The sequence below is a fragment of the Hyperolius riggenbachi genome, chromosome 5 (assembly GCF_040937935.1).
Source record: "Hyperolius riggenbachi isolate aHypRig1 chromosome 5, aHypRig1.pri, whole genome shotgun sequence".
NCBI classification, from domain to species: Eukaryota; Metazoa; Chordata; class Amphibia; order Anura; family Hyperoliidae; genus Hyperolius; species Hyperolius riggenbachi.
Genome location: NC_090650.1, coordinates 374,000,883 through 374,021,556, shown reverse-complemented (window position 1 = coordinate 374,021,556; position 20,674 = coordinate 374,000,883). Strand labels below are relative to the sequence as shown.

The window sequence follows — 20,674 nt, the reverse complement described above, 5'->3', positions numbered from 1 at the left end:
TGAGTGGGTCTAGACTGGCAATCCGGGGTGTTGGTCACAGGTTCATAAAAGGATCGTAGGGTGCCAAGATCGGTGCCCAGCAGCACAGGCACTGGGATGTCATCTGTCACCCCCACAACTTTTGACTGGCGGCCCCTTCCCCAATCGAGAACAACACGAGCTTTGGCGATGCGTGCGTGTGCGCCACCAACTCCCACAAGTGTGACACTCTCATTAGGCAGGAAATTCTCCCTAGCTACAAGATGAGAGTGAACCAAGGTAAGCTCTGCGCCTGTGTCGCGGAAACCAACAGCGATCTGGTCGTTAACTTCCATGACTTGATGATTTCCGGAAAGTCGAGGATTTGCTGCTCCCATGACGAGGTATGCGTGTGCAGTAGAGGATGCGCTAGCCACTTCTGCGCTAGGCTCTGGAGACGGCGTCCTCACCTCGGGGCAGGCAGACTTGAGGTGTCCTCGCTGTCCACAGTGCGGTAACACTTCGGAACATATGTGGCATCAGGCGAAGGAGTAGCAGGTGCAGCATCGGCCTCTGTGGCTGTGGGACCCGATTCCCACGGTTAGCAGGGGGAGGAGAGCTGGGTTGCATAGGTCTCCCCCCTCTCCAGCTCTGGGCTGGAGGTTTGCAGCTGTCCGGCACACGGGTGGCCACAAAAGTGTCTGCAAGTTCTGCGGCAGTTTTGGCGGATTCAGGCTTCCGCTCCAAGACAAACTGCCGGACATCTGGAGTGCAGCAGTTCAGCAACTGCTCCTGCACGATGAGGTCCTAAAGACCTTGGTGAGAGTCTTTTTTGAGGCCCGGCGACCACTGCCTGAACACGGTCAGCAGGCGACTCTCCAGGTCGGTGTAAGAGTCGGTGTGGCCTTTCTGCAGGGAGCGAAACTTTTTGCGATAGACCTCTGGGGTCAACTGGTATTTGGCGATAATTGCAGCTTTTATCGCAGCATAGTCATTGTCTTTCTCAGCGGGTAAGTCCACAAACGCCTCAAGCACTTTGTCCCGCAAGTTGGGTGTCAGATATCTCGCCCACTGCTCCTGGGGCAGATGATGCTGACGACAAGTCTTTTCAAAGGAGTGTAAATAAGTGTCCGGGTCGGTTCCCTTCTCCATTTCTGGGAATTTAAACTTTGGAGTCCCAAACGGGCCTGCTGTGGGCCGGGTTTCCGGAGCACTTTGCGAGGGATTTTGGCCTGGCCCTCGCAGTTTGGCCATTTCCAGGTCGTGTCGGCGGGCGGATTCTCTCTCTGCCGCCTCCTTCTCAGCAAGCCACCGGCGCTCTGCCGCTTCCCTTTCTGCCTGCTCCCGGCGTTCTGAGGATTCCTGTTCAGCCTGGCGTTCTAAACGGTCAGCGTCTCGTTCTGCTCTGTCAGCGTTTTCTCTGACAATCTGCATGTACAGCTCAGGATTTGTCTCCAACAGCCTTTGTAATCCAGGTTGCATTCCAGCATCAGGAAGACAGAACAGGTTGGCATGGGCGGGCTCCTGCCGGCCACCATGCTCCTCAGCAGTTACAGCGACTGGTTCAGACGCGGTCCCGTTTTCCTCTGGGTCTGGAAGTGGGTTGCTTTGCTCCAACCGCTCACTTCCCTCTGCCCCAGTTACAGCACCGTCTGAACCAGGAGTGTGCTCTCCCAGCATCTGCTCCGGCTGGGTATTCAGTCGATACAAGTCCTCGATCAATTGCGATTTCTTTTTTCTATAAGTCACAATGCCTTTTTCCTCACACAAGTTTACTAGGTCTGCCACTGACATTTTCTTGTATCTTGCTGCAGCCATTTTTGCCAAATAAAAGATAGGATAGCAAAAGAGATTGGGGGGGAACTCTGTGCTACACGTTTAGTCTATATAAATGGTAATGCACCGGTTATCGACCACAGATTTTTGATCTGTTCTGGCAGGTTAATCAAATAACGTTGCCGTTGATGTTCTGAACATACACAAATCCCAGTAAGCTGCCAAACAATGTCACAGACCGCTAGGCCGGTCTGCGGGTGGGTCAGTCGATCAACGTCAGAAATCCTCTCACACGGTCATTTGTTCATCACGAAGGGTAACCCGCGTTCGCAATTTGATGAACTGACTCACGAAGGGAGCGTTCTGATACCAACCGAATCACTCCACACACATACAATTCAAAGATCTGCCACCAAGCGAGTTACACAGCCCGCTACTGTAATTATACTAGGACTTGGAGAACGCTCTATTAACCCTTAGCAGTATGCAGGAACCTGGGTCAGATCGTTATATCTGGGACGGGTTCTCGCATACGGGTTATAAGTGTATACTTCTATTAAACACAGGGTAGCGATTTCAGGAGAATAGGTACGATTGTGTATGTTCAGCAACAGGTCATAACCGCTAAACGATTTTTAAACGTTTAATAACAAAAATGCATTACATACAGTTATATACACCTATTAACACATAAACACAGAGCTTAAAAATAAAAGGAATAAAATCAGAAAGTTCATACTTAGTTAGCTGAGCAGTCCATTTGAATCATAAAGAAAAAAAGTCCAGTTTAAAGGTAGGCATTCAGGTTAAAAGTCCTTTGTACACAACATGCGCCCGGTTCTTCTTGAGCACATGTCTGGACCTCCCTAGTCGATGGAAATTGAAGAACTGAGGCGGAGTTCCTCGCAAACACTTTTTACTGACCTCAGTTTTGGGGCGGTTACTACCTGGAAAGTAGGTGTGTTTAAGGCAGGGTTCCCTCCTGGAAGCCAGGTTGCCACCCTCAGACTTAGAGCAAGAAATGTACCAATTTATTAATAATTTGTGTGACTCGGCCCAAGATTAGTGTCTCGCAAATCTGAGCCCATATTCATAAGCAGCATGCGACTCTGTATTAAATGAGGCTATACATGCCTAGTCTAACGAATTCGCTCCACGCATGCCGGATAAAGTGGTTTCTCTATTGATTCCTGATAGCTAGAGAATGATAATTCATGTGAATTATAGACCTGTTTCCTAGGTATCAGGAAATGTAATTTTGGTCTTGCTGTGCCAAACCTATTTTGATTTATTAATAAAGTAAATGTTCCCATTGTGTGAAGCTACGAGCTTGGAGGGAAATTTTGAATCTCAACCAGTTTGAGCTGGTTTGGTGGAGATGAGCTGAGCGACCAAATGGCTGCTCCCCAGGGGAGTTAGCCACTTGCTAAATTCCTTCCTGACCTGAACAGGATGTGGGGGGAAGGTCACTGTACTCTCTGCAATGCTCTCAGAAGAAGAGCAAAAGAAAGGTATTTGTTATTCTACCCAGGGCTGACAGTAACTGTGCACGACCATGCGAAAATCGTTGGCGTTTACGCGCACGACTTTCCGTAATGTTCGTCACATCACTGTCCCTCCAAAAGAGGGACAGTTGGGAGCTATGGTTTTAATCAGTGTTATAATGAAATATGGAAAATATTTTTACGTACATATGTAATATAAAACGTAATACGTTATATACCTTGCGGGGCAGAAGACCATAGCCTTATAAGGAAAGGTGTCCGAAGACCACTAAGGATTGGCTGCAACTGTGTCTTTGTCTGTACGGGTATAAAAGGTGGCCAACACCCCTATATCACTAGCACCATGACTACTGTTGCTAGCAGCTTTGCCTGGGCCCCCGACCCTGAGATGTCTATCAGGGCATATGGGCCCCTCAGGACTATTTGTGAACTTCTCGAGCTAAAAGACGTCTGGACATTTGACCATCATTCTGTAGCTAAGTATTTATTTATTAAATGTAAATGCTGTTTTTGAGTTATTTTTATGTGCTATGAAACTACGAACCTACTTGGTGACAATTAGGTGCTTTGTTTACATGTTTTGTGAATACAGGTAGGTTACTGAACGAGATAGGGACTGTAGGTTCATTCTTAACCTGAATCTGTTCTTAAGTCAGAACATTGTGCCATCTCTGTCCCCTTTACCTCCTCTGTGCCCCCCTGTGCCTCCAGTGCCCCCCTCTGTGTCACATCTGCCCATTGTACCTGTTTATACAAGTTTAAAAGCCATTTTTTCTTTGATTTTTTTAAAATCAATTTTCTCAAAAACTACAAGTCCAATTTGAAATTTTTTTTACTTGTTCCCATGGAAACAGAGAATCCATGCCGTTCGTATCGGCGGGTAGTTCGTAAATTGGGCGTTCATAAGTCAGGGACTACCTGTACACATTACACGGGCCCTGTGTGGGCCTCTCATATGCAGGGGCCCTGGTGCAGTTGCAACCTCTACATTGCCTATTGCTGCTACACTACTGCATCTTTATTATTTTATGAAATCCACAGAAGTTTGTGATAATAAGTGTGTGATGCTAAGTTTGTGATAATAAGAGATTAAATAATTATTTGAAAGTGAATTTCCCACTTGCCAGGCTGATAAGTGTGTTGTCTCTACTTCTGTATTGTTAGCCCTCTGCATTAATGACCTTACATAGCATCTGACACAGCAGATAAGAAAGTTATTGATTTATGCCGGTTTTATGGTATGATTGAAATGCAGCAGAACCCAACATGGTCAACAGTCAAGGACAGAATGTGCCAATGTGGTCTGCTGAATGCAACAATAAAATAACTCCTTTTATAACGCAACTTCTTTTATGTTTGTAGTTCTTTATCAAGTGCAAGTATAAAAAGTTACACATTTTGAATTAAATACCTAATAGGTTTTAATTTACAAAAACGTTTTATTGTTAAAGCCAGACAGCATTGAATAGGATGCAATTTTGGATTCTTTACCTTAAATAAAAAGGGAATACACAATGTGGGGTTGCATCCATTAAAGTGCTAATGCAGACATTGGAAGAGGGCACAATGTGGACCACTGAGGTCCAGGAACCCTGGTGCAGTCACAACCCTTTTATCACTATGCTACTGGGTTAGACCTGGCAAAGGTTTACCACCAGTGGAAGTGACTGGCTGGAGGGGAGCTGGGAAAAAAGGGCGCAGGCAGCTAGTGGACAAAAAGGGCGCCGCCATTCACTCCCATAATAAATAACGTTTAATGGGCGCAGAGCAGGAAAAAAGGGCGCCGGAGCTAAATAAAGTTTACAAACGGCGCCCGGAGCTAAATAAAGTTTACAAACGGCGCCCGGAGCTGTTTAATGATTTATAACTGAGCTTGTGTTCATTTACGTTTATAAAATGCACCCGTGCCGAATAACGTTTATGAAAATACTAAATATATTTATCTTATTTAAATAATTAAAACATTATTTAAAGTTTTATCCCTTACTGTTTTTAAAACATTATTCACAAAACAAAGCGATCAGTACGTAATGTAAATTGGAATATATTTTTTTATTTAAAGTTTTATCCCTTACTGTTTTTAGAACATTATTCACAAAATAAAGCGATCAGTACGTAATGTAAATTGGAATATATTTTTTGCATCCATAATTAGTAAAACATTATTATCCACATAATAAAGGGGGGTCTTAGGTTTAGGCACCAACAGGGGGGTCTTAGGTTTAGGCACCACCAGGGGGGTCTTAGGTTTAGGCACCACCAGGGGGGTCTTAGGTTTAGGCACTAACAGGGGGGTCTTAGGTTTAGGCACCACCAGGGGGGTCTTAGGTTTAGGCACTAACAGGGGGGTCTTAGGTTTAGGCACCAACAGGGGGGTCTTAGGTTTAGGCACTAACAGGGGGGTCTTAGGTTTAGGCACCACCAGGGGGGTCTTAGGTTTAGGCACCAACAGGGGGGTCTTAGGTTTAGGCACTAACAGGGGGGTCTTAGGTTTAGGCACCACCAGGGGGGTCTTAGGTTTAGGCACCAACAGGGGGGTCTTAGGTTTAGGCACCAACAGGGGGGTCTTAGGTTTAGGCACCAACAGGGGGGTCTAGGGGTTAGGGGTAGGTACAGGGAGGGTTACTTAGGCACCAACAGGGGGGGTCTTAGGTTTAGGCACCAACAGGGGGGTCTTAGGTTTAGGCACCAACAGGGGGGTCTTAGGTTTAGGCACCAACAGGGGAGTCTTAGGTTTAGGCACCAACAGGGGGGTCTAGGGGTTAGGGATAGGTACAGGGAGGGTTCTGTGTAAGAGTAGGCTTAGGTATAGTTTTAGTAAAATTTTAGTAATAATTACTAATGTTTTACAACACTTATTACGAACGTACTTATATTTATATCATCGTTATAAAGAATATTTTCAGATTTTATTATAAGAACAAACCATAAATGAAGGTTATTCACAATAATATACAATTATAACAATTAAACATATATTATTGTTTTTTTAATAAAAGTAATTATAAGTTTAACTTTAGAAATAGGGAAGATTAACGTTTTCACAATTTCCGATTTTATAAAAATTATTTAATGATTTATAATTTTGTTAAACTTTATTTGTAAACAAAATATAGCACACTATTTTTATAAACCCTATTAATGATTAATTATTATTTAGAGTTTACACCCCGCGCCCTTTTTGTCCAGGCGCCCTTTTTGTACGTACGCGGCTGGAGGAGCTGTTTCCATTTAGCTCAGAGCAGTTCTGCTACCATTTACTATTATTAGCATACGCAAACATCCTCATGATTGATAGTAGGAGGCGGAGCATGACCACTGAGACAGAAGCGGCACTGTGTGCAAAAATCCTTTACTTACAACATCTACAAACCTTTCCATCAAGTTTTAGGTAGGCTTGGTAAACACTGAAGACCTGCCACAATAAATAATGGAAAGGGCTGAGAGTAACATACCCTAATGTTCTGTTAGAAACAAAAGCATGCGCACACAAACTGCCCATCATACCTGATCTGTCTTCTCCATCATCAAACTCCACAGTGAATGTATGGCCGCTGTTCATAATAACCTTTGCTGATGATGGGTCATAATCGAAGTGCAGAGGCGTCAGACTGGGATCATACTTGGCATCCTGCGTTATGATGTCGATGGGTGATTGGCGGTCTCCATTGGCAAGGGGAAACAACTCATGCCAGACTTCAGGGCCTGCATTAAAAAAAAAGTAAACAGAATATGGTGACATGGTGTGGAAAAGTAAGTATCACTGTTTTCTTTTTGGGCTTTTTACCACCTAGTAGAATTTGCCTCACTCAACACCTTACTGTAATCACTTTTCTCCTACATGATATTTCACTCCTTTCAATACATCTACCAGAAACCAAGAAAATCCTCAGAATTATTTTGAAAGTACTTTTTCATTTGCTTTTTAGTACTTTTCAACTGCAGAGTGCTGAAAAGCAATCTTAAACAGAAGATGAAAAATTGTGGAATTTCCTAGGAGAAAACTAAGGAGAAAAAGTGAATTGAATAAGATCCTGGGCCCATATACAATTGACTTTCTCTTGAGTTTTCTCCTGGGACATAATTTTTCAACTTCTTTTTAAAATAACTTTTCAGTACTTTGCAATTGAAAAAGTACCAAAAACTAGTTGAAAAATTATTATCAAGATTATTTTGAATATTTTTTTGCTTGCTGGTGGTTTAAAGGGCATTTTATGACAAGATATGAAAATATCACTTAGGAGAAAACACAGGAGGAAAGGTGAATTGCATATGGGTCCCAGCGTCTGGAATGGTAGTGGTAAATTTCTCCAACAGGAATAATAAGAGCAACAAATTAACATTTTTTGGGGGACTAGGAAAGAGTTAGAATGCACAACAAACCATTACTTCTTTCCCTCATTCTCTTTTCATATAGTACTTATCCTACTAGTAACAAGGGACCCTTTTTTTACATTTCAAGGGCTAAAAACTAGTTATTCTATCAAACTAGGCAGTTTAAAGCACTCCAATGCAGCCACGGCTCTCTTGAAAAGTAAACATGAGCCAAAACCCTTCTATTTGACTGAGGAAACACTGCTGATAACAAGACAGGGCTGTAAACTTCAGATATCTATTACTTTTTTTTTGGTTTACAGTACAGTGGAGTTTTATAGACTAACATGGCTGCTGCTTAGAATTTAGTCTTACAAATTCAGCCCTTAAACTGAAAATAAAAAATATGAGACTTTAGGAATGTTCCATTTATCATTGTCGCTACACATATAAGTTTATTTTCAGTTTATGCTTGCTTTAAGCCATAACAGTTCATGAAGGCTCCAGGGAATGTAAATAAAGGATTAATGTAATTACCTCCACTTTCTTTCCCCCACATAATCACATCTAGGAGAAATGCACAGCAACAAAAAGGTTTCGTGCTGAGAAGATCAGGACTGAGATTACACAGTCAAGTGCATGATCTCAGCACAGGGCGAAAAATGTGGTCCAGGTCAGTTATGGTAGCCATACATATAGCGATGTATGAGCAGATTCGATCAAAAAATAAATCTTTCTCTTATCGAATCTGATAAGAGAGAGATCTGTCAGCTGCCCATATACCACAGGCCAATTCCCGTTCAATTTCATGCTGAAATCGATCTGGAATCGGCCCTGTATGCTGCCTCATCACTGTGCCCCCTAATGCCCGCCATGCCAAAATGTAGGCAACCACGTGGGGCATGCGTGTTTGCGGAAGAGCAGAATGTGCCCGGAGCAGCAGGGGACAAGCAGAGGCCGTGGACAGGTAATGTATACACTTTGGCATGGCGGGCATTAGGTGGGCACATCGGCAATGCGGCGTATGGTTTCATCGATCGTCGGGTAATTGCACCCAATTAACTATGGCCCGACATCTTGCAGCATACGCTATCGACAATGTGACCAATTTCCGTCCCGAAATTGGTTGCTTTGTCGGTCGGGCATGTACTTGGCTGCTTTCATCCAATTCGATTATAATAATCATATTGGATGGTGGATCGGCCGCCAAGTCGTCTGAGTAATGGCCACCTTTAGTCTCTGCTCCTGAGTCTATTTGAGCAAGGGTCAATAATCTTAAAAGGAGCAGTTCTGCCATGGAAAGAAAGGCACTTAGGGGCGGTTAGGGCTTGATTCATCAAGCTGTGCTGCTAAAGGGCAGCGTAGTGTACACTGGTAACTTATGCACGCTCCACTCATCCCACCCTGAGCCCCTTTTGGTCGAGTGTCTTTATAGGATGTGATCCATGCATGTTGATTGGCACAATCGGTTGACTGTCAAGTGACAGGCAGCCTATTGGGCATATCAATTCTCTAGAAAGCTACTAGACTTGACGGTGCTCAGGGCCGGATGAGTGGAGCGGCCGTTAGTTACAAGGAGTGGGCGTAAGTTACCAGCGCACGCTGCGCTGCACTACCGCAGCATAGCGTGCGCTGAGCTCGCACTCTTCTCATTAAGCTGCACTGCTTTAAGAGCGCAGCTTGATAAATTAAGCCCATAGGGCGAAAGTGGCCCGAACCTGTCCTGAATCGGCATTTCCTTGCAGGCGAGTCGAGCATTGAAATCACACTGAGGTGTGTATTTGATTTCTGCAGCCCACACCTGAATCCCTAGCTGTGCGTGACACATCTAAGCGATTTGTATGTGTGCCTGCACCACTTCAAATGCTGGTATGCGTCCTGCAAGACACACACCGGATAGTGGAAACTGGCCCTAATGGGCTCTACTTTGAAAAAATATCAGGTTATCAGCAGAACAGGAGTTGGTAATAAACCTCTCAGGGGAGATGCCTGTTTCTGTAATATGCATTGTGTGTCTTCAGGAAGTGAAATACTACCTGGTTCAATATAATACTTGAATTATTGATTAAACTAAGTGGTTAGACTTGCTGCGCAAGTAGCTGACAAGGTACAATACTTTGCTACTGAAACAAAAGTTTCTGACTCGGGATTATAAATCACACAATGATAACCTTGGTATATGAAAACGTAACTTTTAATAGATAATTGATTAAAAACGAGTTATGGGAAATGGTGACTATTTCCCAATGTAGCTAACTAGACATGTAAATGTTAGTAAAGGCAGTTGGGTAGAGCCCCAGCTCTCAGCCTTACTACTCCAGCAATAAGTTAGTGCAAAACACCCCTCAAAGACCCAACACGTTTCACCTCCCTAAATGGGGGCTTTGTCGGGGATACTGTAACGTGTCTATAGTGCAAAGGTGAAAGCGAAACATTTAAAACAGCTTTTTTAGCTGTAGATATAGCAATGTTCTGATTTTGTATTCTCAATACTCTTGCCTTCTGCAGTGAGAGTGTTATGCATGTGGTAGGACTGTTTACAGCTAGAGGTACAGTATATCAGGATTCAAAATATCTGTTCACAGGCCTTGTGCAGCCATATCCATTTCAGTTTCCTGTCAGTATATATGTGCTCCCAGCTGAGGCACACAAAGCAAAGTGTATTGATATAATCATAAGCCAGATGTGGAACAGCACTCAAAATTGATAATTGGAGTGACATACAAGTGTACCTTGGCCCCAAACCCCTCCATACCTCTAGGCATATAGAGGAATATACAACCATGCATGTTGTAAGGATTGGCACCACTTTTGTGATTATAAAAGCTCTTTTTATTGAATGATAGCTCTAAAATTCAGCCCTGCTGGATGCATGCAAAGATCCCCATCAGGTCCATAAGGCTCTCTTTTGATTGGCCGGCTCCAAATTCTCATTTACATGATGAGGTATGTAAACGGGACTGTTTGAAACTGTTTCAGCCATATGGCTGCACGGCTTGTAGAAGGGTTATTCCTGAAACATCGGGCTGTCACTGTGTAGACATGCCATTGTATTTATTACAGCCTTGCAGGACTGAGTTTGAGAGTAAGGATTCAATAAAAAGAGCTTTTATAATTACTAAGTGAGGCGATCCTTACAACTTGCATTGAAATGATCAAGCACCTGTGATAAACGTATGCTGTACTACATCCATCTCTAATATGGCCAGGGCCGGATTTCTGGAATAGGCACAAAGGCCCGGGCCTTGGGCGGCTGCAGATCAAGGGGGCACCTAATAAAGGCTGCAAATGAAGCAATACATGAAAAAGGGAAGCTGGTGTCTAAGAGAGCCATACATAAAATAAAAATGCTGCAGTACATGGATGTTACACATGGATGGGGAGGGGCTACACATGGAATGGGAGGTGCGCTGCTGCACATAACATACAGAAGAATTATAAATCCAGTCTTGAATATGGCAAACTCTTTCATGTGCTGAAAACAGCATATCAAACATAAGCTTGGTAAAGTCATACAAATATAGTCAATAGATGTAAATGATGTAACTTACTCTATCGTGGAGATAAAACTCAGTGTATTGATTATCGAGCGGTAAAGCACTGCCTGTCACATGCAGTGCTATCTAATCGGCTCCTGCGCACATTGCATTTTACAATAATCTTTAAAAGACTATATCAAGTTAACAGGGTTAACACTATTGATTATTTCTATCTGGAGATAGTGTTAGGCACTGCAGTGGGGGGAAAAAAAATCATTTTTAGTGTCTGGAAAGAAGCAACTAGTTTTGTCACCTCCCAGTCTCATGGTGACAGTTTACAGGTCAATAGCAGCCAGATCCGGCAAACAATCAATTACTTCCCCAATGGAAATCACTTGAGCAATAGTGATCGCCTTGCGCCCTTTGACCTCATCAATCACATTTCTGCTGAGGATCAGCTGGACCAACAACACTGTAGCCTATCAATGTTATAGAGCAGTGGCATAGCTAAGGAGGTATGGACCGCAGTGCGAGTTAAACATTGCCTCCCCAAGCGCTCTACTGTATACATAAATATTGATATGGAGCACTAAAACCTGTCCAGGACCGTCAGTGTCAGAGGTGTAAGCAGAGGAGGAAGAACAGTTTTTTCATTACAGTGATTACTACTATTGAAAGCTTCTATGGAAGTGATTATTACCAGCACAGGACCAATAAAGAGCTAATATTGCGCTTGAGGGAGGGTCTCCCTCAGGGGCAAATCCTGGATTTTCAAAGGGGTGAATCTTGAAAAGTCTCCCTCAGCCAAACACAATACAGTATAATAATATGGTAGGACATCATGCAGGGTACACGTAATGCAATTTCCCGTCCAACTGACCGACAACGGGTTCGATCAGGAGCAATTTGGATACAGATAATAATGAGGACAGCTGACATTGGTAATGAAGGGGAAAGTGAAGCATTCACACAGCAGGGCACAGGGCTGAGCTCATACCTGACTCTGTTCAGTTCCCCAAATCTGCTCCATGCTCTGTACACACGCTGCTGCTCCATCCAAAGTCAACTGTAGCATGGAAAGAAAGGGGACAGTGCTGTGAGCTGCAGGATGCCTGCAGATATTCTGGTGTCTCAACTTGAGCCTGTCCCCAGACCCTACACCAGCCCTGGTCTGAGGGGGGATTCTGGGCAGCTGTAATCCCCCTTGCGTTTGCCTATGTCCCTCCCAAGGGCCCCAGTGCGGTCCCAGCCCCTGCATCCCCTATTGCTACACCATTGTTATAAGCCAACCTGCAGATAGCAGCTGTTTCAGGCTAAATCAACCTTCATCAGTGCAAGGCATGGATGAATATGGCTCTATGGGTAGAACTTGGCAAGTACTTAGCTAGGCCTTTGTGAACAAGAACTTCTAAGATTTTGTAAAGGACTAAAAACTAAATATAAATGTGCCTTCTTAAAGGGAACCAAAGAAGGCCAGAGACAGAAAATGCAAAAAAGATTTTATACATACCTGGGGCTCCCTCCAGCCCCATTTGCATGGATCGCTCCCACACCGCCGTCCTCCGCTGCCTCTATTGCCGGTAACGGGTCCCGTTACTTCCGCCGGACGCAGCCATTTGTATGCATCCACAGGGACTCCCTCTGTCTCGCCGGCGCCTGCTTTACGCATGCGCCTGCGCAGTACGGAGGGAGCGCACTGCGCTTGCGTCAACTGGCCGAAGTGACGGATCCCGGTGTGATACAAGTCTGAAGAGTCTGTGTGAATGACTGGCTGTTAGGTAAGAAACACATTAGCAAGCTAGTCAGTAGGTAGAGAGGACATATTTTGCATCTTTTAGTAGTGATGGACCATTCTCCATAGAAAATCATTGGCAAGAACACAAGGTTACTGCAAGTTATAAAAACATACGGCTGTGCGCTGCGGTCACGCAGTGGGCATGAGGGATGAATCATACTTCCAAGTTGTGGATAGGCTGATGGTCGACTATACCCTCTGCAAACAAGTACTGAGCATGCGTGGCACGTGATATGGTTATATAACATTGTGTTGCAATAAGCGCGTAACCCTGAATTAACTGTTTCAGGAATTGCACGTTCACACGGGACTTAACCAGAACTAGTCCTGTTCATGAGAATATTGACTATAAGTCATCCAATCATAGCAAGGCTCGTGCCTGAGCATCCCCAGGATGCAATAGGGAAAATGGGTGGAGCTATGAGTATAAGAAAGAGAGATTTCCCTTGCTCTGATGGGACTCTCCACTACTGACGAGTTGTGTGATGTTGTGTATGCGCTGCCTCCTGACGATCGCTGGTCCCCCGATACGGAGTGATGATGCAATATCCGGTAATGTATTGATTCTTTACTCTATTACTTATCCATGATTCACTGCTATACCTGTAAATAATGTAAATAATTGAATAAATATCCTACTACAGTGTGAAGTCGTAAGCTATGTATTTACCTAGTCTGTGTGCTAGTGTGAGTCGAGTGTGAGGCCTTAGCAACGCCAAAAACATAGCATTACATAAATGGCGACGAGGATGACTTTTGACCTCTGAAATATATTGCCTATGATTCTGTGGGTCTCTGGGTGTAATTTTGCAAAATTTGGCATTTTGCCAGTTAGTGGGGCAAGTAATCTAAATCTTTGTAAAATTGCCCCTGTATGGTATATTGACTTGATACTTGATATATATATATCTTAGGACAGATTACAGGTGTGGGAAAAGTTTGGAGTCGATAGCTCCTCCCACTTAGTTTCAAGTCAAGATATCTTTTGAACTAAGCAAAATTTATCTGTGGGAAGTTTGACCATTGGTGTCTAGAAATTGAGGGGCACCTCTGGTCAAAGCCACGCCCAGTTGGCAGTGTGCCAAAAGTAAGGCAATATGTTTAAGAAAAAGGCCAAATGCCTAAAAGAACCTGCGGAGATCCCCGGCTGGACCGAGTCTCCGTATAATATTATAGCAGTAGAATTAGCTAGCCATGGGTTGGTAGAATTGTGGGATAAGCAGTTGAAAGAATCAGAACCGGTTGATTTAGTTCAAGTACTTGAGAAACTCCCTACCAAGGTAGGTGATGCAGTTACCCCAGCTAGAATTAGCTGGGTGTTGGCCTCTGCATATCGTGGTGTGCACAAGCGATTGCAGAAGGCGTTCCAGGATCAAGAAAAGGCGGAACAGGCTCAACTTGAAGTTGAGGGACGCTGCCTGATGCTGGAATATAGTGGTTCCCCGTTAAAGCGGGTGATGTTGCTCTCTCTAGATGTAGATAAGACTCTAGAGGGGGGCCCTGTTAAGGCGGGGCATGATGTCGCTCTCGGGCGGCATAGTGGGATGTTGTTGACAGCTTATAGAAAGCTTCAACAAAGATTGTGTAAGTTGAAAGAATCAGAATCCCTCAATGTTGTTACTTTACTTGAGGGTATTCCTGTTGGAAAAAGGGTAGTCCTGTTAGAAAAAGGAACTAGAGTAGGATGACAGAGTGATAGTTGCACAAGTGTCATCACAGGCAGCTGCAGATAAATACCAACATGTAACAGAATCTGCAGCTGGTAAAATAAATGTGCTGGAGGAAGTAGCTGGGGAAGAGGCTCCTGTGATGACACATTTTGGATTGTTATCAGTGGAGCAGGGAGCTTCTGTAAATAAAAGGAAGCCAAACTCTGCCACTGATCATTGCACAAGAAATAGGACAATGTGCATTGAACTGGAATTGGAAGTGTTTAGCACAAAAGTATTTTGTTCCATTTGAAAAGATTAGGAATAGCTGGGAACTTTCTTTAGGTTGTTACTGCTGTTTTTGTCCCTCTTAAGGAAAACCCCATATTTTTAATGATAAAATATGGATGGGAAAAAGGGGCAGAGAGTAACCTGACAGTGAATCTCAGCTTTTACTACTACGGTTTTTAATACAGTCTGTGTCTTTGTTGGTAGATTTCGGAGTATAATCTTGGAGTGCTGTGTTTAAACTTGTAAAGCAAATTCCTTAAAGTGACAGTATCTGACTGCACTTGCAGAGTTGAAATGGTAATATAATCTGGACAAGACAGGTGGGTTAACATTGTTGTTTCTAGTGAATGTTTTATATGGTGAATCCGTTATAGCGAGTCCTGATTAATCGTGTATTCATATGTCTGTTTTTTGTTTAATTGAATGCATAGAGGAATGTTTTTTTTTTAAAATGCATTTGTGCACGGGCGGTGAGTGCTCCTAGGGAATGTGTGCGAGCCAGTGAGTGTTTGAGATGCTGCTCTCCTCAGCTGGGGGCGCTTGGCAAGCATTATTTTTTTTTTTTTTCATTCAGGAGTACATGTTGTAAAAAAAATATTGACCTTTAACTCTTACTTCATGGGACATGCATCTTGTTTGATAAAATAAATGGTTAAAGAGGTGAGAAATAGTAAAGCAACTTTCTTGTGTGCGTTGTGTGTTGTGCTGGGTTTTGCTAGAACTTCCAAATCCCTGCAAATGCTCATTTTTTTTTTTTTTTTGGGTTACAGGGTTAAATGTGATTATGATGTCACGGTGACATCTGTGCCAGCAAAACTTTTCCCCTGGTTTCTAGCTATAATTGTGCAGGAGTGAAATTGTTTACCTGTTGAGCTGAAAGCTAGATTAGATGAGACTGTGTGAAAGAAATAGAACTGTGAAGTCTATTATGGCAATGTAGCATGAAAATATTGCGTAATTAGACTGGAAAACCTTTTTATATAATATCCCTGTGTCTCTGCGTCTATTCAGAGTTTTTTTTTTTTAGCACTGCACATGTGCAGGGAGGGGCGCAGAAACACTGGGGAAAAGTTGAGGGGGGATAGGGCCAGAGGCGGCCAGCGTGTGCGCAACGGTGTATGAGGGCACGCGCGTGGCGGGTGCATGTGCACAGCGGGCACATGCATGCGCAGCGAAAGGCCTAGCTTGGTTTTTTTTTTTAAACGGGCCAAGGTCATTAGTTACTAAATGAGATTTGTTTGTCTTGCAGAGAAATGTCTGGTTTCTCTAGGGTTGAATGTTGTACTGATTAGCTGAATGGCGTGAAGTGGCAGAATGTGTTGATGATGAAGTGTGAATTGAGTTGTTTCTAATGAATTGTATGAAGTTTGCTTTGAGACCTTACTGATATAGTGTATTATATGTTTAAGAATACCTCTGTTAAAGATGCTAGAATGTATGCATATGCTAGTTTAGAATAATACAAACTGTGAAGATAACAGATTTTTGTTTATACCAGAAACTAGCTGGTGGGGTGGTTAAAGTAGAAACGATTCCTTATTGGAAAATGCATAAGGATGCGGTAGCTCCATATAGGGGAACACCTGTGTCAGCTGGGTTGGATTTGCATGTTTTAGAAGTTGTTATCATTAACCCCTCACAGGTTACAACCATTCCCACAGGTATAGGATGTAAAATACCTGACTAACATTATGGGCAAATAGCTACCCAATTCAGTTTTGCTCAGAAAGGAGCTATAGTAATAGGAGGAGTAATTGACTCCGACTATCAAGAATAAATTAAAGTGATCATGATTAACCTGGGAAATAGTGAGTTAATTATTGGAAGAGGAGAGAGGATGGGTTAAAGTTTTTAGGGGAGGACACTGTGTATACACAGGCCAAAGAGTTGTATAGCCCAGGTTCTCCTGAGGGCCCTTTTACACTTAATGCGCTGGTATGCATTAGTAGTAGTACGCATACAATTTTGTTGTTGTTTGTTTTTTCTTGTTTTTTGTTGTTGTTGTTTTTTCCCCAATGGCAATGCACTGTGAAAAGATTTCAATGTTTTTTCAGTGTATGGTGTGAAAGAGGCCATAGGGGGACACGGACGCTGGACTGTACATCAGTTGTTATTTTTTGATTACAGTTAACAGCAGCTGATTAAGTGTAAAGGGACCCTAATTCCTTTATTTGTAGAGAGGGAAGCCCATCAGTAAAGGGTGATGAATATTTTGGTTCTACTAATACAGTAAATGTTGGAGCTAAAATGTGGGTCAGAATCCCCAAGGACCGCCTCCTCCAGCAGATGTGATTGCAGTAAGCAAGGACCGAACTCTGCTGGTAATGAGGCCAGAACAGGAAAAGTGGGAATATATCCTACAGGAAAAAATGTTATTTGCAAGAATAAGTCACACTTGTTTGGGTTTTTTGCAGATTGATCTCCATGTCTATGGCATTGTCCTTGGAATCCTTGGTATCGTGTGGTTGGAAAGTTGTGGCGTTAATGCACGGACATCAGGTATTCGAGTAACCGATACAGGGGATCCACGGTGACTTTCGTGTGGGGAAATAAAACCAAGAGTTGTCTACAGAGAAACTTTACCGGTAATGCTAGGCAAGCATGTGACGTTCTCAATGTTACTTTCAATGGACCATGTCTCGGTGGGGCCTACTTTGATATTTGTGGATATGATGGATGCTAAAGTGGACCCTGGGCATATAAAGAGACTACCTTCCACTTGTGTAAAGGTGGGCAACATGCCTAAAAGACTGTGATTCATGCTAAAATCACGTTTCCAGCTGCCATAAACTGTTCTAAACCACACCAAATACGGAGAGAGTGGTATGACACTTTGTTAGATGGATATGGGACATTGACTGGAACTCTTAATAGTTTTGATATTGAAACATTAGCAAATAGATTGCATAACGTTGGAAGTAAAATAAATGATGTTTTAAAATTACAAGCTAAATGGATGCCAACTATATGGGCGCCATTTAAAATTACAAGCTAAAATAGATGATGATTTGCTTGGCTTAATTAACGCAAGTGCCTCTGTTATGTATGAAACAGATGTTAATATAACTAGAATTGTAAACTGGACTATCTGTTCCATGCAAACCTTACAACAGCAACAACAGAAAGAGTTATTTCAAACTATGTTGTTGACTGGAAATGAGGAGGTTTGGAGGACCGTGTTCAGTTCCATGATAAGAACTGATCACTGGATAGATATCAAAGCACCTAAAGTGATGTGCAATGATACATTTTGCATGGGACAATTGACACTTTACAATGTTACTAAAAGTAGTATAATGTGTAAGAATGTTATTTTGCCATTATTAATTGGGCCAGAAGGTGATCAGCACTTCTGGGTACCTACGTTTTATGGACAGGTTATTGATGACAGCAACAGAACAGATGATTTGACTTTTTGTGATAATACTTTAAACAGTAAAATATGTAAGTTACAGTCTACTGCATATGAACCTTGTTTGTTACAGAACACTGTAAACAAATGTGGGCGGACCATAATGCCTATAACATACCGCTGGATGGTGGAAATAACACCTCAAGTGGTATGTGTAGTGACAGATCGTCAGGTGGTCCCTAAAATGAGGGTGCCTTTTGCAGGATGTATACACAATATCACTGTATTCCAATGGGAAAATGAAACTTTTATGTTAATGCCAGACATAGCGTTAACTACAAAGGTTTCCTGGCAAGGCCAAGGTTTGGAAGTTCCCAATTGGGTTCTAAACCTGACTAAACTAAAGCGGATTGTTGAAAAATCTAATGAAGTGAAAAGTGCTACTAAAAAGTTGAATAGAAGTATAATCGTACACCAGCTCAGTACTACCGTGATTGCAAATAAAATTGTTAAAGTGGGCTCTGCCATAGCAGATGCCACCTCCCACCATTGGTGGGATGTATTTATGGGTTATTCGCCATCAGCAGAAACAATGATGAAGTGTATAGTTCATCCTATTTTTTGATTGTAATGATTGTTATAGTTATCCTATCCAGATGGAACTGGTATGTGGCATATGGGATCTGTTGTAAGAGGAAAAAAGTTGTCATGGTTAATGGTCATCACTAAGGACCGAATGTGATACAAGTCTGAAGAGTCTGTGTGAATGACTGGCTGTTAGGTAAGAAACACATTAGCAAGCTAGTCAGTAGGTAGAGAGGACATATTTTGCATCTTTTAGTAGTGATGGACCATTCTCCATAGAAAATCATTGGCAAGAACACAAGGTTACTGCAAGTTATAAAAACATACGGCTGTGCGCTGCGGTCACGCAGTGGGCATGAGGGATGAATCATACTTCCAAGTTGTGGATAGGCTGATGGTCGACTATACCCTCTGCAAACAAGTACTGAGCATGCGTGGCACGTGATATGGTTATATAACATTGTGTTGCAATAAGCGCGTAACCCTGAATTAACTGTTTCAGGAATTGCACGTTCACACGGGACTTAACCAGAACTAGTCCTGTTCATGAGAATATTGACTATAAGTCATCCAATCATAGCAAGGCTCGTGCCTGAGCATCCCCAGGATGCAATAGGGAAAATGGGTGGAGCTATGAGTATAAGAAAGAGAGATTTCCCTTGCTCTGATGGGACTCTCCACTACTGACGAGTTGTGTGATGTTGTGTATGCGCTGCCTCCTGACGATCGCTGGTCCCCCGATACGGAGTGATGATGCAATATCCGGTAATGTATTGATTCTTTACTCTATTACTTATCCATGATTCACTGCTATACCTGTAAATAATGTAAATAATTGAATAAATATCCTACTACAGTGTGAAGTCGTAAGCTATGTATTTACCTAGTCTGTGTGCTAGTGTGAGTCGAGTGTGAGGCCTTAGCAACGCCAAAAACATAGCATTACACCCGGTACTGGCGATAGAGGCAGCGGAGGACGGCAGCGTGGGAGCGATCCATGCAAATGGGGCTGGAGGAAGCCCCAGGTATGTATAAATCTATTAGGTCGTTTTTCTCTGGTTCTCTTTAAAACAGAAGGTATTTGCAATTCTTCAGCTTCCTGTGAGCAGAAGGAGCTCCCATCATGGTAGTGAACCATTCTCCCAAGTCTTTTGGACAACAGATGCACCTTTTTACTGGCAAATTGGCAATGAATAAGGAAGAATGGCTATTTATACTTTATCTGCACAGTTGTAAACGTGATGTGACACAGTGGGGGGCAGAGTTGACACAGAGGGGGACACTGGAGGCACAGGGGGCATAGAGAAAGTACAGGGGACAGAGTTGGCACAGTGATCTGACTTAAGAACGGATTTAGGATAGGAACGAACCTACAGTTCTTATCTTGTTCGTTAACTGGGGACTACCTGTACATATCTTGCTTAGGATTTATTTTATGCTGTGTATCTTTTCTTCCCTTCCTAATAGAGTTACATTACAAATAACTTTGCAAAATGTGTGATGAAGCAGTATGCATAAGGAGCCTTGATGAGATAAGCATATCTGTCTACTTTCTTTATTAAATATTCATAAAGCAGATAGTATTTTTTATCAAGCTCTGGAAATAATAAACACACTTCATTGATCTTGCTGTGTTGAAGATGTCGTCTACAAGGTGCACATAACGCTACATACACTTATCTATGCTAACCAGGGTAGCTCTGCACCAGCTGATAATGACACTGTAGAGTTCAAGGACAAAAGAATAAAAAAAAAAGTTACAAATTAATTAGCTGCGACACTGTCTCTGCAACAAGCGTGAACAGATAACATTCCTTAAGCCAGAATAAACACAAGGGCATTCGCCTTTTTGGAAAAACAATGTGTCGCTGTAAACACATGTAACAATATACAGCAGAAGAAATAATGTTGCAAGTTTTTTAAAGCTAATGCACATAAAAATGAAGCAATAGGTCCCCACAGCAACCAAA

General features: G+C 42.8%; 1 protein-coding gene and 1 long non-coding RNA gene across 2 annotated transcripts in view; one reads left to right on the top strand and one right to left on the bottom strand.

Moving 5' to 3' along the window:
- The window catches only part of LOC137519014 (carbonic anhydrase 13-like), a 52,698-nt gene that overhangs the window by 19,760 nt on the left and 12,264 nt on the right, over positions 1–20,674 (bottom strand). Inside the window, exon 2 of the mRNA XM_068237588.1 lies at positions 6,747–6,944. Within this exon, the coding sequence (XP_068093689.1) occupies positions 6,747–6,944 (198 nt within the window). The remainder of the gene's footprint in view (positions 1–6,746; positions 6,945–20,674) is intronic.
- On the top strand, positions 12,772–19,563 carry LOC137519013 (uncharacterized). The gene is made up of 2 exons (XR_011020944.1): positions 12,772–15,087; positions 17,182–19,563. It is a non-coding gene; the product is annotated as an uncharacterized lncRNA (long non-coding RNA).